Below are 25,608 nucleotides of genomic sequence, written 5' to 3'. Positions count from 1 at the left end.
CTAAAGGCACGATTGGTGTACCCGCGGCGGGCGCAATGGAGGTGATCGCCGGTGTGTGCGTATTGGCCGCACCGACAGCAGTGTAGTGTGTGATAACACTCACCTGAGTCCGTAGCTGGGTGGATAAGTAAGGGAGGCTCTGACACCTCACACCACTCGCTGCACCCTCTGGCGAAGGCGGAGGAAGACGATGGGTTATGAGCCCGTAGCTGTCTCCTACCGTCTGAGAAGTTGGAGAGCGCGGAGGGGTTATGAGCCCGTGCGTCACTCTCCTTCTTCTCTGATGAGTTGAAGAACGAGGGGGGGTTATGAGCCCGCTCGTGTCTCCGGCGCTCATCTGAAGACCTAGAGATGGAAGTGGAATTCGCTCTTTTTGTGAATTTGTGGGTGCCGACTGAAAAGTCGGCGGAACAGAAAAAAGAAACAAAGGATTCCCCAACCGGCCCTCCTCCGGTGGGGGGAGTGGTGCCTTCACCATCTCCCGAAGAGCGATCCCCTCCATCTCTAGGTCGCCCGTCTCAGGGCCGCTTCGATCTCCTCTTTCCACCCTTCGGGAAAGCTTCGGTTCCTCGCTTCTTAGAAGAGCCCCGGGGAGGAACGGAGGCGGCCGCCGCAGGACGCCCTCGGCGAGGAGCAGGCTGAGGTGCCGACGTGGACGGGGCAGGCGCAGGACGCTTCCGACGTGGCATGATCTGAGCGATGGCCTCAGTCTGCTTCTTGGCCGCGGAGAATTGCTGGGCAAACTCCTCGACCGTCTCGTCGAACAGGCCGGCCTGGGAAACCGGAGCATTCAGGAGCCGGGTTTTGTCAGCATCCTTCATGTCCGCCAGGCACAGCCAGAGATGGCGTTCCTGGACCACCAGGGTGGACATCGCACGACCGACGGCACGTGCGGTGACCTTGGTCGCACGAAGCGCCAGGTCAGTAGCCGCACGGAGCTCGGAGAACTCCGCCGAATCGTGACCCCCCGCGTGCAGGTCCCTCAGAGCCTTAGCCTGGTGAACCTGCAGCAATGCCATGGCATGCAGGGCTGAAGCTGCCTCCCCACAGGCTTTGTAAGCAGCGCCGGTTAGAGCGGACGAATGCCTACAAGCCCGTGAGGGGAGAGTAGGCTGGTCCCGCCAGGAGGAAGCGACACCGGCCGGACACAACTGCATCGCGACCGGCCGCTCCACTGACGGGATACCAGTGTACCCCCTGGCATCTCCACCCTCGAGGGAGGTGAGAGGTGAAGGCTGAAACGGCCGGTTCCGGGAGGAAAACGGGGTTTTCCATGACCGCGTCAGCTCTTCATGCACCTCGGGGAAGAAAGGCACCGGGGGCGAGGGCTGGGAAGCCCTGGCACCCCCGAAGTACCAATCGTCGAGGCGGGATGGTTCGGGTGGGGGAGGTTCAGTCCACTCCAAGCCGACCGCCGCCGCCGCCCGAGCGAGCATGGCTGCCATCTCGGGGTCGAACGCAGGGCCCGCAACCCTTCCCGAAGGAGGGAGTGGGTCTGGATCGGCATCCGAGGTTGACAGCCCCCCCTCCGATGCTACGGTGGACAAAGTCTCCGGTGGAGGCTCGACAGAGCGCGAGGACACCGTAGAACACGGGCCACTCGTCTCCATCGGGGCCTCCGCTGGCAACGGATCAGGGCGCTGGGAGCTACTGGACGAACCAGCAGACCGACCCAGCACCGTTATACGGAGATCATCCTTCGCAAGCCTAGTAACTGCGCTCTTAGCAGTACCAGGCTTGGAAGGCGGGGGCCGTTCCCGGAGAAACGACACCCGTCTCCGCAATCCGCCATAGTCATGCCCTCGCAGATGGAGCATGAACTATCACGCAACGCTGCCTCTGCGTGCTGGAGCCCCAGACACGAATTGCAGCGCTCGTGGCCATCCCGGGGAGCGATGAACACACCGCATCCAGAAACGGAGCACGGGCGGAATGCCATCTTTAAAAAGACGCACCCGACCGTGACACGAATGAGTGGCTGTCTTTAAAAAGACACAAAGCTCAAACGTGCTGCTCTTTTAGGAAATCACTCTTTGTGCAAGCTGGTGAAACACACAGGGAGAGGCAACGCACTCACTCGAACTCAAATCCTAAGAGAAAAGAGATAGAGAGAGAAAAAGGGTGGAGAAACACTGCGAGCCTCCGCTGAGGTGTCTTCGCCCAACCAACTTCGGCAAGCTGAGATTTTTTCTCCAAGAGCAGGGATCTACGAAGATCAATAACGCTTCTCGAGAGCAGATGTCTGCCGGCTTCGAAGCAATAAAGCTAATTTGGTATTGTGCACCTGCGGCTTATATACGCATCTGGCGGGGCGGCGCCGGCATTATGCAAATACCTGCATGCCAAGTTCATTGGCGTTTTTATAGTTTCTCGAAGTAGATAGGTCACCCGCGGAGCGGTTTCCAATTCGTCGGTCACAACGTGACGTCGTAGTGACCGACTGAAAGGGAACCCCAAGGACAAACACACACACATGCTGTAGATACCAAATCAGAAAGCGGGCAGATGATAGATAAAACCATAACAACATGGCGCAGCAGGCTCAGTGCAAAGTGAGATGAACATCAGAGATGTAAAAAAGCAGTTTATTGTATTAATGTAATTTCTTTATGCCCGTTGTTTGCCCGTTGAGATCTTCACAAGATTTCCTGTGTTCTCAGCTGAGACTTGCGTTGTTTGTGAAGTTGATCTGATGATGTGTGGTGTGCTGCCATGACCACATAGCGGCACTCCACACACTATAGGAACAAAAGTGTTAAATCAAAGATTTTTTTCATCATGTTTGTGGTCTCTCACATTTTGAAAATCAGATAAGATTTTAAAAATCTTTTGGTGTGTATCCAGCTTATCCTGCACAAGAAGCTGTACACGAAACATGACAAAATATTTAACCATATCTTACAAATGATATAAGACTGAATCAAATCCATAGACTTTACATCAGATGTTTGAATGACTATACCCCACCCTAACTGGTATTTATTACTCTGTTGACTTTAGTGCATAAAAGGGATTGTAGAGATAAAGTGGCATAGGGCTGTTTACCAAGCGTAATATAAACAGTGTACATCCTCTTTACAGAATTTAGTCTGTTTGCTTTAGGTAGTTAGTTAAGGTGAATTATTTTAGAACTATTTTAAATAGCAAGTAGAAGCTCTGCCCTCAGATACAGGACATAGCTCCACCTGAACATGCAGTAATGGTAAGCACTTCTCATTCAGAATGCTGTTGCTGTGAAAGACAAATTTTTTATTTTATGACCATACTATTGTTCAGAATTTTGCCATGATTTTATTGAAAGAGAATAATTGTTTTACAAATAAATACATGTATTTTACTTATTTTAAAACCATGTATTACTTAAATATTGATTTTAAAAATTAAGTTATTAGTATTTACACAATTAGTGATTATTATAAAATGACTTATCATGTATCTGAGAAAGATGTGTAATAAAAAGGCCTACTTGTAACATTTGATTCAAATGATTTGACTATGATTTGAGTGATTACAGAATAGGATATTAATGACGCTTTATATTGTTTACAGTCTGTGTCACTTAAAAAAAAAACACTTCGAAATCAATAGTCTGCTAAAAGCAAAAATGAAAGTGTACACAGTATAGTGTTTTATGTTTATAAATATTTCAATTATCAATTCAATGTATTTATATAGATGTATTTATATATATTTATATAGAGTTTTGTATTAAACCTGTAGGACAGTCAGCCACCCAATAGGGCTTGCAATAATCTAGTTTAAATGGCTAGACATATAACATTAAATATGTAAATCAAATTTAATTCATCTCATCGTTCTTTTTTAAACAATTAGTAATGATGATCATATACATTTATAAATATCATGTCATGGTCACCACTTCCATGTTAAATCAGGCAGAAGAGAAAACTCTTAAATGTTTTTCTTCAGTCTGGCTCAGTACCTGAAATGACATACATTAAAGGAAGGTCACTTTGATGTTGTCAGACAGGTTTGGAAGTGCTGGTTCCGTGTTGCCTCTGAGAAAAGCTGTTTGCTGCTATTGTTAATATCTAATCCTTGGTTGAGATTCAGCACACCCCAGCTCTAACCACCGGATATTCAAAACATTTTGCTTAAATCAACAATGCACAAACATTCCCAATAGGTTAATGACTGGCAGTCATTGAATTATTTTTGTCACTGTTAACCAAGGGATTTAACCTCTGTTGCCCTATTGCATTTCTTAAAAAGATTATTCCAAGATTTCCATCCATCAAAAACATGATTCCGAATCCACAAATGTTGCTTTGATGTTGTAGTGTAGGTAATACGACCAGCCACTGTAGACAATATTGCAGTTGTCATATGTAAACATTTTCTTTATTGTTGGCCCACCCAAGGTTACATTGCTAAGAATTGATATGCTGTATTGCAATAGTTATAAGAGAAATATACATTAACAGTGGTTCTCAAACTTTTTCAGCATGCAGCCCCATTGTGTACAGTGCATTCCTCCGCTCCCCCCCTCCAAAAAAATGTATGACAAAAAAACAAAGTTAACATTTTAATTAAACAAAACATTAACTTATACAAAGTAATGTTGTTGGTTAGTAGCCTTATTTTTTTTTTAGGCTAAATTACACCAAATTCATGATAAATGAATGTATTTTATGTCATCATAAAACTGGGGCCCCCTGGCACCATTTCGCGGCCCCCAGTTTGAGAACCACTGCAGTAACACATATACAAAGTCGGCTATACATCTCTGATTAAACCTGCATATATTAGTTTGTACAGCGCTTCTGTTAAAGGAGGGGCACCTGAAGAGCAGGAGCAGGTGGGGCAGGTTACAGGAACAGGTGGGGTAGTAACGTTTTCTTCCAACCTGTGTTTTTTTCTGACTGGAGTCGTAAAAATTTTGAATACTGTGGTGCGGTTTCCCGGACAGGGTTTAGATTAATCCAGAACTTGGCCTTGGTTTTATTAGAAGATTTAAGGAGTTTTTACAGACAAAACTTGCAAACAACAATAACAAGTGTTTTTAAATTAAGGCAGCTCAAACATGCATTTTAGTTTGGGACTAGGATATACCCTGTTCACAAAACTGCCTGGGATTGGTGATGTAGAGAAGACCGACATTATCATAATTCCTCTCGCTTGGACTGACAGCCTGTATAGCCTCCTGTTAGCAACTGAGTCTTTAAAACATCGTAAGGAGTAGGGTTGTTGCGGTGACAGAATTTTCCCACAGGTTAATCAGCGCGTGACAAACCCGGTTTTACCGGTTTCACCGGGTGGGAGGGGCTTATAAATGCACAGAAGTTCGCATTTTACTTTCACTTTTGAATTAGATGCAATTGTTGTTTAAATCCAGCGCTTGCGTACGCTGCGTTAAATCGCGTATGAATTTGCGTCCAAATGCGAGTGCAACTGCTGGTTTAAGTGCTTGAGTCAATGTGCGCAGGTACTTCTGACAGAAACCCGCCAGTCCCAAGCAGAACAACCGGCTATTCCTCCATAAAGCGCTGCTTGAATGATGGGTTTATTTTTATTCTTAATGAAAAACACAACAACAAAACGATCTTGCCTATATTAAACATCATACTGTATATGTATCTTATAACAAAAACGAGTAAGCATGCGGCTTCTGCCATCGTCTGCTCGGCGCAGTCTGACAGGAATACATGAAATCTGACACCCGCAGCCGCTGCTCTGTGATGACGCGAGCCTTGCAAACTCTGACTGAAATAAATGAAATCTGACACCTGCTGCTCTGTGACGTGATGCGCGTTCAGCTTCGCTGAATTCAGGGAGCAGACACATTCAGTTGTAAGTGTTTGCTCTCTCTAACGAAACTAAATTATTTAATTTTAATGAAAATATCAAAACGACGGTGAAAGACGGTGTCGCGGTGGGCAAGTGATCTAACCGATGAGAGGCTGAAGCACCGGTAATCACCGTTTCACCGACTATCGCAACAAGCCTAGTAAGGAGTGTCACTTTTCCAGCTGACGTCAAAGGTATTTAGACCAGTCACAACGTACAGATTAGCTGGCCAATGAGGGACAGTTTTGTACAAAATCCATGCGTTTCAAGAAGACAGGGAAATCTGGAGCTACAAATATGTATGGCATGCGGAAAATAATGTGTTTTATTAACATAAACCGCCCGAACACATTGTATTATACCAAATACACAAAATAACGTTTTTAGCAATAAAATAGATGCCCTTTAAAGAATTGCTAAAATGCAAGAGTTTTATTGTGTCATTGTTATCAATCTTAGATTAGCAAATTACAAAATACTATGTCCCAGTCCTTTTTGGATATGCACTAAAATGCACATACTTTTCATTGACAAAAACAGTACATGCCTTAAGGGCATAGTAAAAGTACGCAAATTGGGTTGGAGCAACAGAATCAACACTATTGACCAATCAGAATTAAGGCCTGGAACTAACCATTTTATAAGTATCTATAGAGTATATTTCATTTAATTTGTTGAGATACATGTACTGTTATATACAGTATTATGGATGAAGTACAACAATGTTCACAGAAAGTTGAGACTTTCTTTACTCAAACTGATGAGGATGGTTGGATGCATTGATTTAAACTAGATCACGCTGAGAAGACATTAAAGATGTTCTTTCTATCTAAGTGTTCGTCTTTGACTGTGATTAGACTACGAACAAGAGCAATTTGCATCTATAAGCAGCATATCACATTGATTTCTGTAAGAATAATAGTGGTGGCATGATAGAAAATCCATGTTAAGTGTTGAGAGAAATTGCTTTGTCAAACAGAAAAATCAATGTGGAATGGACTGCTGCACGTTTTGTACACTTCACTTGAATTGTGTGGAGGTATGCGTCATACATATATATACATATAACCCATCCCTCCTTTACCTCAGGGTAAAGCTAAGGAATTTCACCTGTGTTGCTATTAATGCCTCCTACTTCAAAGGCCAGAGGCTTGGAATGTTGGGTTACTGTTGTTGTCTTTCTAAAATTTGTCCAGCACAAAGCCGTAAACCCAGAACAATGAGTGTCTGTTGAAAGGTACTTTTATCTCTTTCAGATATGAAGTTTGCATTTTGGTTCTTTCCTGTACCTCGGCTTTGATTGGCTGTTGATGTCAGAGTATGGTTTACATTTGAATAGTGTGAACTAAAACATTAAAACTGACTTGAGTGTTTCACTTATGGATTTTTACTACCCAACCCACTTCCAAAATACCTTTGGCAGTGCCATGAATATACAAAGAAAAAACATGAGAGTAAAATACTACACTATCATATGTTGTGAACAGTCATGAACTGTCGTATATCATGGATGCAATTTACTGTATGTCTCTAAACAAGCATGTGGTAAATATGAGTAAATCGTTCCTATCTTGTAGCCTTACCATATGACAATGGGCATTTGTTTAGGCCTATGCAAGTCCACCAAAATCCAATCCCAATGTAGTACTGTTTCAACTCTTTGTGCATTATGGCTGATCATTTATGTGACAATGTTGTTACGGTTAAATCCGTGTCTTGTTTTGTGTCTGTTTCGATTACCATCACCTGGACAATTACTTACTGATTGCTTGTCTTGTTTCACCTGATGTCAGTTAGTATGTGTATTTAGACCCTTGTTTGTTCCATACTCACTGCCGGATCATTGTCGCAACTTCCACATCTGTACCTGTGCTACGTTTGAGTGTTCCTGTGTTTACTTACCTGCCCGTTGTTTGCTTCTGGTGTTTTGTTTCATGTTTTGTAAATAAATGTTATGCTTTTTGTGAACTCTGCGATTGTGCCTTCCTTTAACCAGACAATGGCATTTTCAAAAATATGCAAACTTTTGAAAATGGATTTTAGTGCAAATGCAAGTTTTTGATAACATTCTGTGAAAATGGTGATGTCATGCAACTACTGGCCTGGCACCCATAATACAGCGCTTTTCTTGGTTCTGTGCAGGCCCGGCACCACAAGGGGACATTGCCCCCTCAGATCTGATTTGTGCCCCCTCTGTTTAATTTTTTTATTCATGGTTACAAATAAAATGTTCAACCTTTTGAGTTAAATAATAACTCAAACGTCTTTCGCGTTAGTTGGCGCTGAGCCAGATGGACGATCTCAGCGCTATCATATATCAAAGCGAGATCTCAGTGTATCATTGTTGGTTTAAAGTTAAGCCCCCTCAACAATTTCACATGCCCCCTCAGTCATTTCATTCTGCAGCCGGGCCTGATCTGTGAAAACATTGTCATGCATACGTGATTTTTTTTTTCAAAGAGATAGAAAAAGTTTTCAGTTTTTTAACTACATTAATGCTGTATAAACATAAATATAACCTTAGTTTATGTACCATACATGAGATTCAAATCTTTCAACCAGGCATGAAAATCCCTCACCTTTCGGCGAAATTCGCCGTTTTGAATCCAAAAAAGGTGACCCACGTGAATCATGTAGATTCGATGAGAAAACATTTTTTTGGGGGGAGGGGGGGTATGCGCGCGTTGTTTGAAGACGCGCCCTTCGCCGTCATCCAAACATGTATCACAGACATTAGATTTGTTTGAGTTCATGCTGCGCTGCTAAAACCGACAGGCAAGCAGGTGACATCAAAGTATCACGAGAGTGAATCGAGAAGCCATTAGAAAGTCTGCTTTCGAACGGCTCTCGCACTACTGTGATGTCATCCGCATTTCTGTGTTCTACGTCATACAAGCTTGTTGAAGCTGCGTAGAGCGACTGCTTTCGGCACGTAAAGTCAACACAAAACGCTGTAAAACTATCATTGTAGAATTCTAATGCGTCAATCAATTAAAACAACACATCTACACAGACTGACACTGCAAAGTGACCTAAAAGATTTTTGTTGGAATGGATTGGAACGAATTATGGACGTACTCCTCGCTTGTAAGACACATTGGTCTACTAGTCTACGGCTGTAAGTACTTAAATGTAAATATGGTGAAACTGCAAAATATTGCATAAAATGCTGTAATAAGAGCATACTGTTACTAATACAGTTTATAAGAAAGTTTACCGTTTACAGTAACATTTAAGCGATTTTAGACTATTTGAGCGACAAAAATGCTAAAGTGAACTGTTTTCAGTGCGCATACGCGCACAAACTCAAAAATCACGCAAACGCATATTTTTTGGGGCTTGACAGGAGATATAGGCACAAACTTTATTGTAATACCACAGTCTCTGCAAGTATTCTCATAAAAACAGTCGTTTATTATAAGTGAGAAGTTGATCATGTGTCAGTGTATAGAGCTTCTCCGTTGTTAAAGGGACAGTTCGTCTCATAAGAAATGCATATGTTTGAGTCATAATGTTAATCAAACTACAAAAGACAAAAGGAAAATCACTTTTATAGCTTTAAAAAGATTAATTATATTTAATTTATAGTATGAAAACAGTGTTATTTTAATTTGATACTGTTTTTCTACCTAATCAATACTGTTAGATCTTACTTTATTTGTAACTTTGTTCTTTTCTATTTTATATGCTTGTAATGTCTTGATTTGTTCTTATTTTATTTTCCCACATCACTTTTTTGCTTATCTGAAAATTATTCAACCCATGACTCAAAAACCATAATGTTATTCATTTAACCAGTACTATATTGTAAAATTAAGTCATTTTAAATTAGATGTAGGCCTTCAGGTCCACCCTATTGCAAAACCAACTTAAAATTTTATGGCCTTGTGACTGATGGTCAGATTATGGCTAAATAAAATTATTGCAGATGTAAAATAGTAAGGGAATTCTACTTGTTACAGCTTTCCACATTTATCAACCCATTTAATTAAACATGGTTTCTGTTACTAGTCAAATGTTTACATTTTAAATCTAAATTGTCCGTCAGAATTAAATAATTGAAATAATGGTCATGTATGTTATGGTGGGAATTTTGTTTCTGCGCACGTGGAGGGATGTTGAGTTCCTTCCTTCTTTTTTGTCCTTGGCCATTCACATGCCTGAAGAATAAATAAGTTAAGTTACAGCATGTTCCCTAATGAGCCCATAATATTTATTCTGGGGGGGTCCTCCCACCTCACGGCCCCATCAGAGGCCACATCGCCCCTCGAGCGCCCTTCTCACCTTTTTCACCCCTGACCCGTTTTCATGCCTGCTTTCAACACTGAGTGAAACTTATATCACAGAGTGAAAAGATCAATGTTGACTGTTGTTTCATTACTCATGACTGATCATTTATTTAAAAAAGCTTTGCGGACAGCAAGAAAAAAAGTGTCTTTTTGAAAAAGCAGGCAACAAGGACCAAAATAGATAAGCTGACTCTTCTAATAGAATGTGTAAAGCTGCTGAATTAAATATTAAGAAGCTCAAGGTAATGAAACAGCCATGTGTGAACTTCTGTCAAGAACATACTGCTCAGCACATACCAATCGTCAAGTCTTAGCATGAATTTCAAAAAGTTTAGTGTAGTTTGTTATCAATCCAGTCACAGTATATTAAGGAGCCTGATGGCTTGAGGATAAAACTATTGCGTAGTCTGACCTTGAGGGCTTGAAGGCTTCTGCCAGGCTGCAAGAGGTTGAAGAGTTGATGTATGAGGTTGGTGAGTTTTTCCACAATACCGGTGGATGCAAAGTGTGTTGTTTGAAATGTAAACAATTCTTGAAACACATACCCTTTGTACATGCAAAGCTCGTTAAGGTTGTCAGCTCCGTCTGATCTAAGACTTTCTTGGTCTGACAGTTTTACAAGACTAATCAGTTTATTTATGGTTATTGCTATCAAACAGTCCACATGGGAACTGGAAAGCATGGGAGTTCATGCTGGTATAAGTGGGTCTTGTCAGAAGAGCAACACTAGCACTCACAAAATCTCTTTGTCTTCCTCCAGGCTGAGATATGTGGAACGGGGTGATGACAACCTTTGGACAGAATCCTGGACATGTCATGAAGCAGTCGGCTCAAGTTCTTCTGGTGATGCTGCTGGTCTGGATGTTGCTCTTCTTTGCTATCTTCACCTACTTTTCAGACTCTCAGGATAACCAGTCAGTCAGTCAGCATAGTTCCAGAGACATCAAAGAATTAAGCAAAACCAGAGTGCTTCGGTTCGCGGAGAGGAGGGGTTCTTTCCAGAGCAGACAAGTATTTCCAGTTCCTGTCAAGCTGGATGAGTGGCTATATTTCAGAAATAAAGGAATTACGAAAGGCAAGATAAGGACTAAAACTGACAATTCTTTGTCGCTAATCCAAGGTCTGTGGAATGGACAGGTGTCATCCAATATGTTAAGTCAACGACTACAAGAAGCCATGAAAGATAACGTTCGTCGCAATAAGCACAGAGTTCTCTACAAAGGCCAACGTAACACAAACAGGGGCAAGGAGGAGTTACTGTGTCAGTTAAAACAGCAAGCACAGATCAAGATTTTGGATGGCTCTGAACAGCCATTTACTCGCCTAGGCTTTCAAAAGCTGGTTCCAACCCAACCCCTGGAGAAGGTGTACAGGACATGTGCTGTCGTAATGTCAGCGGCCTCAATCCTTAACTCATCTTTAGGACAAGAAATTGGTGAGTTGTGCACATGGGCGGAAATCCCGGGGGGGTCGGGGGGGACAGGACCCCCCCTATCTGAGGGTTGTCCCCCCTAAATTATCATTAGAATATGTGTATTGAAAATAATTTAATGATTTATAATACTTAAACTAGTTGTGTAAGAAGTGAAACAATACAAATGCAAACGGAGCAACAACAAAAAAACGTTTTAAATATTTGGATTCCCCCTCCCTTGCCTCACAGTGGTTTGGTCCACTGCCCACGCCCCTTTTACCTCACCACCACACATTCCGGTGGTAGAGAAGTGTACGGAGCCGACGCGTTAATAAGCTATATACAATACAACGTTTCCCATCACTTATCAGTTTATCCTCATATGTTTTAAAACTGGACTATTTTGACATATAAACATGAACATATTTCGTTTTCTGAGAACAGAAGCAGATAAACGATCAAGAAAACATTTTTATGCATTCATGCAGAGGTGAGGCAGAGCTGAAAGTAACAAATTACATTTACTCACCTTGCTGTAACTGAGTTTTTTGTGTACTTTTACTTTGAGTAGTTTTTAAAATCTGTACTTTACTTTTACTTAAGTATGTTTAAAGTATTGTTGGTTACTTCGCTACATGTTAAATCATATCCGTTACTGAGTAAAAATAAATAAAAAAGTAAGGTGATAAAGACGCGCCACGGTCGGATGATTGATTGATGGGCGGGGGAACGCGCAAAAAGAACCATGGAGAGGGACGAGACAGGCGCAGGCTAATGCAGACCCTCAATTCAATTCTTACGAAAGAAACCCCTGGCCATTGACGCAAAGCGATTGTTTCATTCAGGTAGGGTTCATGCTCTTGAGTACGGAGTTTGAGAATTGCCGACCGTGTTTAACCGCTAATTTGCACGATGCATTTTTAATACATGCGCATTATCTTCTGAGGTCTAGCAGCTTCGCGTCAAGTCAAACAACTTGAGAACGTCCTCGAGAATGCGCAGATCATTAGACATTGCAGAGAGAGAGAGAGCGCGAGAGAGATAGATTGAAAGACATCAGGTACACAGGTCTGGGAGCTAATAAACGTGTAAAGGATGTATAGTGTATAGCCATGGCACTCATCTCATTATATGTTCATTTATGTATATAGTTTAATAACAATGTATGTTACCAGCAATACATCAATTACAACCTTCATATAATGATTGTATTTACTAGCTGCTGACCTCATATTATTTTTGCTTCAAAAGTGCATAACTCACCTGTAAAAATCATTAAATAATTCCATAAATGTTTCTTAGTTATAAAAAGCTTTTTATTTTATTAACATTTGTTATTGCACTTTAATTGTAGAGATGTTTACAATTAAAAACATAGTTTGAGATGTATATATCCTTCCTTTGTGAACTATACTAGAAACCTCTCCCCGCTGTAAAAAAGTAACTCTTAAAATTAAAATGACTTTTTACTTGAGTAGATTTTTAGACCAGTAACTTTACTTTTACTTAAGTAAAATATTATTAAAGTAACTTTACTTTTACTTAAGTAACATATTATTAAAGTAACTTTACTATTACTTAAGTAGAAAATTGTATTACTCTTTTCACCTCTGCATTCATATGTATTAAAATTAAATTTGCGTCCGTTCATAGAGAAAGAGAAACGTTTTCTATCTGTACCCATTTCCTTGCAAGTACAATTTTGCCTGTATTATTGGTGTCCCCTTCAAAAATTGTTCTTGAAAAATTTTATGTTTATTGTCCCCCCCAACATTTAGATGAGATTTTCGCCCCTGGTTGTGCAGGTATAATATTTAAAACTAGCTAAAAACAACAAACTTATGAACAAACTTGATATTTAGTCTAAAAGTAAAAAAATAGTATAACTAGGGCTGTCAATATTAACGCGTAAAAACACAAATTTATTTTAACACCAATAATTTTATTAATGCGCAATTACACAACACGCAATTTCTGTTTGACCCTTGTCTAGCCCACAGCTGGATGAATTGAGAGGCAGCAAGTGACCCACGCTATCTAGATTAGTCGGAGGTTTTCATAAAAATAAGAACATTAAGCTCTCGTCTAGCGAATCCAATGCTCTAAATGGTCATCAAACATCTAAAATGATCTTTATCTCCTGAGAGGTGTACCGTCCCAAATCCATAATCTAAAGCAAAGATGCGTCTTCATTCTTGCTCGTATTTTTGTTTTGTTTTTAAAGCATGCAGAAATTACAGAAAATAGACTGCAGAACTTGCTTGATGTTAAAATAATTATTAAGAGAGATAAAGTTCGGGACCTGATTAATGTTAAAAGAGTTATTAAGAGTGACAAGACTCAAAAGCGATCTTCCTGATGCTGACGTCTGAAATGCATGCACACAAACGCGCGAGTGCACGACACCGATATAGACATCTAATTACAAATATCTGTTTTGACAAGAATTCACGCAGGTATGACCTATAATTGTTATATTCTGAAGTGAATGTTTGGTTAACTGTTGAGGAAAAGTATCTGTTGTGTAACATTATATTAAACCCTTGCATTAGCCTACAATATCTTAAAGCGGTCTGTCTCAATGTCAAAATGAAACAATAAAAGAAAAACATATATTTAACATATATTAATATTGTTTTTTGCTTTGCGTAAACAGGTGTTGTTCTGTCATGTTTTGTCAGATTCCAACAAATCATGCATTGTTTTGAAGTTTTTTAATGTTAAAATATAAATAGCTTATTTTTGAAAATTTGCTCATCCCAACTCAATTTGTCAGCACAGGTCACAAATGATGCAGCAGCAAACAGAAATGGAGAAAGAACAAGGTCTTCTAAAGGGAAAATCATATATAAAACTATGGCTGATGGTTCTGTTTAAAATGTAAACAGGCTGTTGTAAACATACATTTGCATATAACATATATATTTGTCCAAATCCATATTGATTAGAGCATTAAAAACTTGAGAAGTGTTAAATTAGGTAAATTTAGAACAGATAAAAATGTGAGATTAATTTGCGATTAATTGCGAGTTAACTCATGAAATCATGCGATTAATCTAGATTAATTATTTTAATCTATTGACAGCCCTAAGTATAACGTTTGATGAAATTTAGATAGATAGACAGATAAATGTAGAAAGGTTTGTGTAGGTTTAGGGGTAGGGAGAGTGCTAGGGGATTACAGTATAAAATTCAGTGTGTCTATGGAAAGTCCCCATAATGTAGAGAAAACTGTTATGTGTTGCATTTGTGTGTTTGTGCGTGTGGGAGAGAATTATGGAATGTACTTTATGTATGTGTGAGAGTTGGAAGTTAACATTTGCAAACAAACATTCAGCCTAAACATTCTATGAATCTATGTCTATGGTATTTTTTGGGGTGTTTGATTGGTCGGTTTAGGAGAACTGTAAGTATGATCCCTTAGAAAAGATATAGCAACCAAATTCAGATCAGTTTGCAGATTTGTGCAAAGTTTGATTGTTGTAGCTTAAAAGCTTTAGGATGAGTTAGATAAGATCATGTTACTCCCATGAATCAAATTCTAAGATAATGAAAATCAAAGTCTGATTTATGCCATTAACTTTATTATGATTTTAATCTTTGACATCACCTTATTCAATCATTGATATTAACAAAAATAAATGTTGACACAATTTTTGATAGGACAACATTCATTTTGTTGGCAGCCAGCAATCATTAGTGTGTAGCTGATTTAAAACAACGGCAAGAATTATGCTAACTTTAGCTGTTTTCATGTCGTTAGTACTGAGAGGTTAGTTGTAACACAGTGTTAAAACTAACCCCACTGGGTGGAAATATTTTTCATGTTCCGTGTACATTTAATGGTCCTGTGGCATCGTGAGAGGTAGGGTATCACCAAAGTGTGGGTTGTTTCACAAATCGAGTCCAAGCAGAGATCAAATCACTGGGTTCTTTTTAATCATCAACTTAAATACCAAAACGATTGTTAACCAAAACTATACCAGCTTCTCTTTGTGTGTGTCCTATCAAACACCAAACAAAATCAAGACTCTCTGTTTTCAGCTCATTAACAGCTTTTCTCCTTCATTGGCAACAGCTGTCTCCACCATTGAGGAACCTGGTAATTGTAGTCCGGGACCCGGTGGCCATCTTGGTTTGTAGTCCCCATGCTGCAACCACCTAGATGGCAGATACCTTGCCTCTATTACATACCCTCTCACGATGCCACACACCCCCCTTTCCTGCTCTGTGGCTCGTGGTTGCAGGGAGAAAGTGTAGAGGGCTTCTCGTCGTGAGAGGGCATCAGCGTTGCCATGGCAAGGTCCGGGCCTGTGAATGACAGAGAAATTAAATGCTTGGAGGCTCAGGAACCATCGAGTTACCCTCCTATTTGTCTCTTTATTCCTTGCCATCCACTGTAATGGGGCATGGTCTGTAACCAGGACAAACTTCCGCCCTAGAAGGTAGTATCGAAGGGTCTCCAATGTCCATTTGATTCCTAAACATTCTTTTTCCAATGTGGAGTAATTTTTTTCATGCTTTGCTAACTTCCTGCTTATATACAAAACTGGATGTTCGTCTCCCCCTTGTGTTTGGGATAATACTGCCCCAAGACCCACCTCTGATGCATCCGTGTGTACTATAAAAGACTTCTTAAAGTCAGGTGCCACCAGGACAGGATGAGACGTCAGGGCCTTCTTTAGTTGTGCAAATGATTCTTCTGCCTTTTCAGACCATTTCACCATCCTGGAATGTTGTTTCGTGGTCAATTCTGTGAGGGGAGCAATCATACTAGCAAAGTTAGGGACAAACCTTCTGTAGTAATTGGCCAGGCCTAGGAAAGACTTAACTTGGGTCTTTGTGGACGGCCTAGGCCAGTCCTGAATGGCCTTTATTTTGGGCTCTTGGGGTTTAACTAGGCCTCGTCCTATAGTGTATCCCAGGTAGTTTGTTTCACAAAAGGCTAGTTTGCACTTTTTAGGGTTAGCAGTGAGGCCCGCCTCTCTTACTGAATCCAACACTTTCTGTACTTGCATTAAGTGGGTTTCCCAGTCCCGGCTATACACGACCACATCATCTAAATACGCTGCAGCATACCTTTGATGAGGTTGGAGGACACGGTCCATCAGCCTCTGAAAAGTCGCTGGTGCCCCATGAAGGCCAAAAGGTAGACGAACATAATGGTATAGTCCTTCAGGGGTAGCGAAGGCTGTCTTTTCTTTGGATTCCGGAGAAAGAGGAACCTGCCAGTATCCTTTGGTTAAATCAAGGGTGGTAATAAATCTGGCCTTGCCCAGGCGATCAATCAACTCATCTACATGTGGCATTGGATAAGAATCAAACTGTGACACTTCATTTAGTTTCCTGAAGTCATTACAGAATCTTATTGTTCCATCTGGCTTGGGAACCAGCACAATAGGGCTTGACCAGGCACTTTGAGATTCTTCAATGACCCCTAGTTTTAACATTTTTCTTACCTCCTCTTTGATAGCTTCTCGCCGGGCTTCAGGGACTCTGTATGGACGTTGGTGTATGATTTTGCCAGGTATCGTGCGGATTTCATGTTGAATCACGTGGGTGTGACCAGGTTCAAAAGAAAAAATATCTCTATTCTGCTCTACTAACTCCAATGTCTCCTGCAGCTGCTGTGGTGTCAGGTCTGGACTGACTTGGACTTCTTCTCTTGGACCATTAACCTTCTCTGTAGTTAGACCACCACCAAACAATACATCTCTTGCATGCCACTTTTTTAGAAGGTTAACATGGTAAATGTGTTGTAACTTCCTCTTACCTGGTTGATTCACTCTATAATTTACTTCTCCAACTCTCTCTGCTACTTCAAAAGGCCCTTGCCAGGTGGCGAGAAACTTGCTTTCTGCCGTAGGTATGAGTACTAATACCTTATCTCCTGTTTTGAACTCCCTATGCTGTGCTGTCCGGTTATAGGTGGCTTGTTGCTCCCTCTGGGCCTTTTCCATGTGCTCTCTGACAATGGGGACCACTGCTGCCATTCTCTCTCTCATAGTTTCCACATGTTCAATTAGAGTCCTGTGTGGACAGGGCTGTTCTTCCCAAGATTCTTTGGCAATGTCTAAAAGACCTCTTGGCTTGTGTGGATAAAGCAATTCAAAAGGGGAGAATCCCGTAGAGGCCTGGGGTACCTCTCTCATTGAAAATAGAAGGTAGGGTAGAAGCTGGTCCCAGTTTCGTCCATCTTTATCGATTACTTTTCGTAACATCTGTTTGAGCGTTCTATTGAAGCGCTCTACAAGCCCATCTGTTTGGGGATGGTAAACTGAGGTTCTGAGTTGTTTGATTTTCAACAGGTTACTCATCTCCCTAACAACCCTTGACATAAAGGGGGTCCCCTGATCTGTTAGGATCTCTTTTGGGATCCCTACCCTACTACTGAGGAGAAATAGCTCTTTGGCCACCTGTTTGGCTGTGGCTTTTCGCAGGGGAACAGCTTCCGGATATCGGGTAGCATAATCTAGCATCACTAAAATGTATTGATGTCCCCTAGAACTCTTGGGGAGGGGACCCACAATATCCATTCCAATTCTTTCAAATGGGGTTTCAATTATTGGCAGGGGAATTAGAGGGTTCCGCTCTGTGTGTTTTGGTGCTAATTGTTGACATTCTGGACAGCTGTGGCAGTAGTTTTCTACATCTTTGTAAATTCCGGGCCAAAAAAAACGTTGAAGAATCCTCTCCTTAGTTTTATTGACCCCTAAGTGGGCTCCAAGTTGGTGGGTGTGAGATAGATGCAACACTGTTGACCTATGAGACTTAGGTACCAGAAGCTGTTCCTGGATGTCCTCTCTGCTTTTGTTTACTCGATAAAGCAGACCATTTTTACTGCAAAGTAAGGATATGTAAGGTGTCCCTGTTCCTTATCTACCCCTTCCACCACTCTGACATTTCTCAGTGCATTAGTTAATGTTTGGTCATTTAACTGTGACGTACCATATTGTCCACTTAACGGCACAGTCTCTGCTTTGATTCCAGTTTCACCCCCGCTCTCCAGTGATGACTCCTTCTCAGAAGCTGTCTCAGTCTCATCTGGAATATCTCTTGGTTCTGCACGAGTCTGAACTGGAAAACAACATTTGGTCGTATATTTTATATTCTGATTCCCCTGGGAAGGGTCTTCATTAAATTTGGTTTTACCTCTAGGCCTTTGGGTATCCCTCATCTTTTTCCCTGATAAGTCCTGCCACAAAGCATAGAACACCGGGCAATCTCTGCCAATGAGCACACTTACTGGCAATTTGTCCACTACTCCTGCTTTTATATCACATCTCCCTTTGGTGGTGATGAGGGTTAGTGCAGCTGTTGGGTATTTCTGAGTGTCTCCATGCACACAAGACACCGGCACCGTATCTTCCAGAGAAATTTCAGCGGGGTTGACTAGTGACTTGTGGACCAAAGTGATCATGCTCCCTGAGTCTAATAAGGCCTCCACATCCTGGCTATTTATCGTCACAGGGCATGCAATGGCCGGGAAGTTTGTGGATCCCATAAATGCAGCAAAGAGGTTAGTCTGTTTGCTCCCTGAAGAATCTGGTGTTGGCATTGGTTCATCTGGTTTGTCACACTGCCAAGAGATATGACCAAGCTCCCCACATTTGTAACATGTTCGAGGACTGTAATCTGCAAATGCTTTTTGTTGTTCGTAGGGACTACTGTTTCCCTTCCTCTGGTTAAACCACTGTGTTGATCGACCTTTGGGTGTTTTCCTTGTCTGTGGAGGAGAGTTAGCTTGTGTTCGGAAACTTAACATATTCACATTAGCTTGATATCTTTCAACCGACTCTATTAACTCCTCTGCCGTTATTGGGTTGCTCTGGGTGACTACTTTTTTTGCTTCATATGGAAGTGCTCTTAAATACTTATCTACCACCACCTTCTCAACCACAGCTGCTGCAGTGCTCTTTTCAGGTTGTAGCCATTTCTTTGTCAGGCGCATCAGTTCATGAAACTGTGCACGGGGAGGTTGGTCTTTTTGAAAACCCCATTCATGTACTCGCTGGGCCATTCCAAATGTTGTGAGGCCATTTCTGCTGAGGATCTCAGTTTTTAAGCTATCATAAACATTTGCAGTTATAGGGTCCAAATCTAAAAAAGCTTTTTGTGATTCACCTGATAAAAATGGTGCCAAAATCCCGGCCCACTGTTCTTTTGGCCATTTTTCTCTATGTGCTGTTGTCTCAAAAGCATACAAGAATGCCTCCACATCATCGTTAACCCCCATTTTTGGAATGAAGTCACTAGCTCTGACTTTGTTGCTTTCTTGGCTCATTCTTAATTGAAGCTCCCTTGCTTTCAACTCATTTGCACGTCTTTGTTCTTCTACTAATGCGGCATTAGTTTGTTGTTGGACTTTGTTAGTTTCTAGAATTGCTTTCAATAACTCCTCCATTGTAATGTTATGGTCTCTTGTACTTAGCTTTGCGAATTTCACAGTCAGATCTTCCCAGTCTCCATTGGACATCAGCACTCACAGCATTGGAACTGCATTCTCCACCATATGTGGCATCGTGAGAGGTAGGGTATCACCAAAGTGTGGGTTGTTTCACAAATCGAGTCCAAGCAGAGATCAAATCACTGGGTTCTTTTTAATCATCAACTTAAATGTGTGTGTCCTATCAAACACCAAACAAAATCAAGACTCTCTGTTTTCAGCTCATTAACAGCTTTTCTCCTTCATTGGCAACAGCTGTCTCCACCATTGAGGAACCTGGTAATTGTAGTCCGGGACCCGGTGGCCATCTTGGTTTGTAGTCCCCATGCTGCAACCACCTAGATGGCAGATACCTTGCCTCTATTACATACCCTCTCACGATGCCACCGGTCCGTGTAAATTTTTTTTACAAAATGCTGCTAGGTGTAATACTATTCTGGTATATGTTGTATGATTACACCAAGGTTTCTAACGAAAAAATACTTTCAATGCCTTTTTCCAACTTGAACAGTTGACATGACGTTTAACAGATATTTCAAGGGGCCGGTATTAAGCGGTGTTGAAGTGATAGTATTTGATGAACACACACACACATATATATATATAATATACACTTATATATAATATATTGATGTTGTAGGATAGGTTAAGAATTCTTTATGGTTTCTGGCATTGGTGCTCATTCTTTCTTACTGAAAATGAGGCAAGGGAATATTATTCAAGGGCCTTAAAGAGGACAGGGTACACAATCTTCATGCTTATCTGTTATTGACTGTCAGCTGCAGTCTGAGTGCTCCAGCGCATTCAACATTTAAGCATTGTGCATTAATCAAGGACTAATTACAAGAAGGACAATGAATTAAGTGCAGAGGTGGAATGAAGAAATGAGGAGGTGATAGAACAATAAAACACGCAATATAGATATATGAATATGAGAGTGTAAGAAATCAAAAACAAGAAGATGACAGTGAAAAAAATCACAGAAGTAGTCACAAGAACTTGTTTCTACATGCACTGTTTCTTGGAAATCTGAGAGAAATGCCTAGAAATCTTGTTACAGTAGCTTGAAACAGACTTTGATTTAAATCCATGCACAGCACAGAAACAGCTCTTGTAAAACTACTAAATGATGTTCGATCGTACTAAATGTACGATTCAGTTACAGTATCTTAGTTATGCTTGATCTTTCCTCAGCCTTTGACACTTTTAATCATGAAATACTTATCTCCCGTTTAGAAAATCATGTTGGTCTGAAGGGCTCTTTCTTTTTATTAAAAATATGAACATTCTTATAGTTTACTTAAGGCTCATTTGTTTCCCTTAGCTTTTAGTACATGTGATTGCTGTTTATGTTTTTTATTTTTATTGTGCTTCTGATTTTTACATTAATATTTACAAATTGACTTTTCCAATTGGGTGTGTTTATATACAATGCTAAAAGTTTATGTAATCATACTCAGGTCAAAAATCAGGCAAAACCTTGAGAAATAAAAGTAGATAAATTGCGAGATAGATAAGAGTGAAGCCCACACTTAAACCATCTACACAGTATTACTGTGTATTGTCTTTGCTGCCCTCTAGGGATCACTGAACGCAAGTGAAAGGATTGTCTGAAAACATAAAATGCCTACAATATTTATAAATCATATGTTCTTCATACTAAAGAGCAGATTTGGGTCACAAATAGGAATTACTCTAAATAAGTAAAAGAAAAGGCTAAATCTACAAAGTACATCAGGCTTTGAGTTTAATACGGTACATTTTTCCTTCTTAAACATTAAAGGGGCAATACTGCCCTACAAAGCCAAAGCGCAGTAACTATGCATTTGGTCAAAATTGAGTTAAGGGTTGAAATTGGCTTTGTGAGATCTGTTGTGTCTTGTGACAAAGTTTCCTGGTTCAATTTTGTCCCATTTAAGAGAAACGTGTGAGCCAAAATTGCAGTAACATGTTTGACTGGCTGTTGTAAAAAAACTTTAAGGGCATTTTTCTCAGTTTCACTGTTTGAGTAGTTACTTAATAATGTAGAGAACATTCTGTGAAAATGTAACCTTTATGTCTTTAAAGTCACTATGAAACAGAAGTACTGTAGTGATTGTCTTATTTTCTACCGTGGTGACGTAATGAACCGGCTTCTGAAATGAAAAACGTTGGGCTGGACTTGAATTCGTCCAGCGATAACTGATTGGATCGTTTAAAGTTGGTTCATGTTACTATTTGCTAATCATTGCAATTTTCTACCAGACCCAATATTCTGAAACAAATGACAGTTTTTCATTTCATTGCGACTTTAAGATTAACTAAGTAAGATCATGTCAAAGATTGAAATTAAAGGGTGTAATTAAACTTTGATGCACCAAATCTCATAATTGGGGTCACAATATGTTTTTTTCCCCAGCATATAACTAATATAAAATCATACATTTAAATATATACATTTAGATTCAATTTCCTCAATCATTGACATTCTAGATTCCCATGATGGAGTGTTGCGTTTTAACTCTGCACCCTGTGAAGGCTATGAAAGAGATGTGGGCAACAAAACAACCATTCGCATCATGAACTCTCAGGTGAGGGTCATCTGTATTAATACACACAAACGCACAGTCCAAGTTAACACTCATCAAGTGTTGGTTTTTAAACTAGAACTGTGTAAGTAATACGAATCAAACCCAATACATCTGTGACCACCTTATGTTCCTAAAATGTGAAATATAAGTATAAAGAAAAACTTCAGATTTTGTAAACTTTTGTGACAGATGCAGAACTTATATAGCCAAACGTACACAGCTCCAGTGTCATATGGATGACAATATGTATATTTGTAATAAACAGAATGCAAATATAGAATTTTCTTACTGTTATTTATCGTGTAACAGATTCTTGCAAACCCCGTGCACAAATTCAACAACAGTTCTAAATACAAGAACATGACTCTGGTAGCCTGGGATCCTGCTCCTTATAAATTTGACTTGCAAAAGGTAAGATGATAGATCACAGTGTGTTTATTTCATTCAGTTTTGTCATCATATGTAAAGAGTTACATGTTTATTTCTAGCAGAATCTTTTGATGGGATGTGTTTTGTATCCATAGCCACTAGGTGTCATTGTGTTCTTGCTGTATCTGTTAATGTGACTGTGCTGCAATACAAAAGTGTATGAACATGAGTGTGTGTGAGACTGATATACATCGAGTAAAGATTTGCATCTTTTCTAACCGCAGCTGAGTGATCATTGCATCCATTTACTGATTTTCCGTATTCCAAGACTCAAGGATTCCCCTGACAGTTCAACTGTAATTGCTGTCCACTTTGTTATTTGTTATTTGTTGTAAGACTTTGGCCCTATAGTTTGGTATATTCTTTAGCCACTAATTACGGTTCCAACATCATCATGGCTATCATTAGAAAATGAGTTTAATTGTTAAATAAACTGTCTGTAGATGTTGTCTTTTAAAAACGGTGATTTGATAATTACCCCTGCTTATCTATACAATCCTCACTTCCAAACAGATGACTGTATGCATAAGATTAGCATAATTGTTTTCTGTTTTCACTATAGTGGTACCAGAATCCAGATTTTGAACTCTTTAAACCATACATTAATCACAGAAAGAGCTTTCCAGAGCAGCTATTTTACATCCTGCATCCTTCCTTTATTTGGAATCTCTGGGATTTTGTACAAAGCAACACAAAGGAGAACATTCAGCCCAACCCTCCTTCTTCTGGATTTATTGGTAAGTCTGTCTGCATCCCAAATACATGAACATCTGTTCAATTGTCAAGCAATATGCCGCACCACATGTTCGGAGAGTAATATTGGAAACATTTGCCATGCTGTGTGTGGTTGACTCACATGTTCCGCATTAAACTTTACAAAAGATTCAATTTTTCTTTGATTTCTTTTCTAGTAGTTCTGTCTGTGACTTATTATAGTGAATGTGACTTCTTTTTGTAGCTCAGGTGGTAAAGTATTGATATTTGCGGCACAAAGATGGAGGGTTTGATTTCCAGGGAACACATATTGATCAAATGCACAAGCTTGAAATGCACAACTGTCTTCCAAATGCATTTATTATACGTCTCATTGAAATGCTTGATTCTGATTGGACAGTCGCGACATTTGCAAGTTTGTTATTCCCAGATAACAACTGGCCAATACTAATAGCACATAGTTACCCAGATAAATATTTTGACAGGTTCAGGTTAATATTACACAAAAATTAAATATAAATGTATGACATTATATTTACAATTAAACCAAATATTGAAGTCTTTTCTTAAATATTTGAAAATAAACTTGTTTTCACAGAAGGTCTGCATTCGTAAAATGTGTTAATTTAGTCTGTTTATATCAAGTAAGATTTTATCTAATTGTGTAGCTATTTTTGCTTTCCATACATAAGTTGAAATTTTTTTTAATTTTGAATAATGTCTTAGTTTAGTCTGTTTATATACAGTAGGAAGTTATCGCTTAAGTAGACTTGGCACCTACTGCACCACTTGCGTCATAACTTTATATGTATTGCGCCAAATAACTTCATATGTACTTGCATGATAACATGATTACAGATTTTTCATCTTTGTGTAAACATTTTCTATATAAAAGGTCAAATTACAAGTCAAGATCTCTCAGAGAGACACACAAGCAAAATGACAAATACTGAGGCCTTGCAACTTGCATTTGGGGTAGTTGGTTTACTTGTGTATTTAATTCACATATCAGAGTCTGTGGGAAGTATCCATCTTTATTAGGTCTTTCAGTGATTTTTAATGGGGTTATTTGAGCAACTGTGCTCTACACTTAACGCCCCATTACAGCTTTGACCATTTTTGGAGGTACTGTCCTGGATCACTTTGACATCAGATTACTTTGAAGCAAGACCTTTGTGATGTGATGGATGATACACTTGATGATACCATCCTCTATTCCCAGCAGCCAAGGAGGAGATTAATAACAAGGGTAAAAGAAAACACAAAACAGGATTTTACTATTCTTGAGCACAAGTCTAAAACAGTTTTTTTGATGCACACTTACAGTATCATTCAAACATGGTTTCAGTCTTTAATTCACATCATGCACCTGCACATGATCCTGAAATATCCATATTCACAAGCTACCAGTGACCTTTGCACTATGCACTTACAGTATATCAACAAGGTTGCACGCATTCAGGAACCACTAGGATCACGCACATACAAATACTGAGTAATAATGTGCAAGAAGTGTATCACAATTTAGACTACAGTTAGTCATCACGTAATGCTACAGTTCTTTTTATTATCATTTGGGAAATGACTTTATGACATCATGGGACAGTATGGACCTGGAACATCAAGGTGTGATTTCGGGTGGAATGCTTCAGTCTGAGACAGGGTTGCTGCATTCATTTTGGTTGAGGCAAACAGAGGAGGGTGCGTTGCCAGCCACTGTGTTCCTATAAACCCTGCGGTTGAGCTGGATGACAGTAGTTTTTGAAGGCATAGAGGTCTGTCCATTCTCTAGAAAGCCGTGTTTGCAGTGAAACAGGATGAGGAAACACTTGTAAAACTGCAAAACAACACATGACATTAGCTTTTTTTAATATCTCAAAGGCAGAACAAAACTTCAGGCATTAATAATTTATTTTAAAGACCACAGTATTATAGAGA

General features: G+C 40.1%; 1 protein-coding gene across 5 annotated transcripts in view; it reads left to right on the top strand.

The window, feature by feature from the left end:
* LOC135717829 (beta-galactoside alpha-2,6-sialyltransferase 2-like) overlaps nucleotides 1–25,608 on the top strand; it is a 54,962-nt gene that overhangs the window by 23,390 nt on the left and 5,964 nt on the right. For 3 of the 5 annotated variants that reach the window (XM_065240063.1, XM_065240064.1, XM_065240065.2), the window contains 4 exons: nucleotides 10,858–11,532; nucleotides 22,430–22,527; nucleotides 22,837–22,938; nucleotides 23,519–23,693. In XM_065240063.1, coding sequence (XP_065096135.1) covers nucleotides 10,866–11,532; nucleotides 22,430–22,527; nucleotides 22,837–22,938; nucleotides 23,519–23,693 — 1,042 coding nt within the window. In that variant the 5' untranslated portion in view covers nucleotides 10,858–10,865. Of the gene's footprint in view, nucleotides 1–3,115; nucleotides 3,203–10,543; nucleotides 10,567–10,857; nucleotides 11,533–22,429; nucleotides 22,528–22,836; nucleotides 22,939–23,518; nucleotides 23,694–25,608 lie in introns of those variants that run through there. The other 2 variants (XM_065240066.1, XM_065240067.1) reach the window with 2 other exon arrangements.

The sequence above is a fragment of the Paramisgurnus dabryanus genome, chromosome 7 (assembly GCF_030506205.2).
Source record: "Paramisgurnus dabryanus chromosome 7, PD_genome_1.1, whole genome shotgun sequence".
NCBI classification, from domain to species: Eukaryota; Metazoa; Chordata; class Actinopteri; order Cypriniformes; family Cobitidae; genus Paramisgurnus; species Paramisgurnus dabryanus.
The sequence above is the reverse complement of the archived record's forward strand: the minus strand, read 5'-3'. Positions and strand labels throughout refer to the sequence as shown.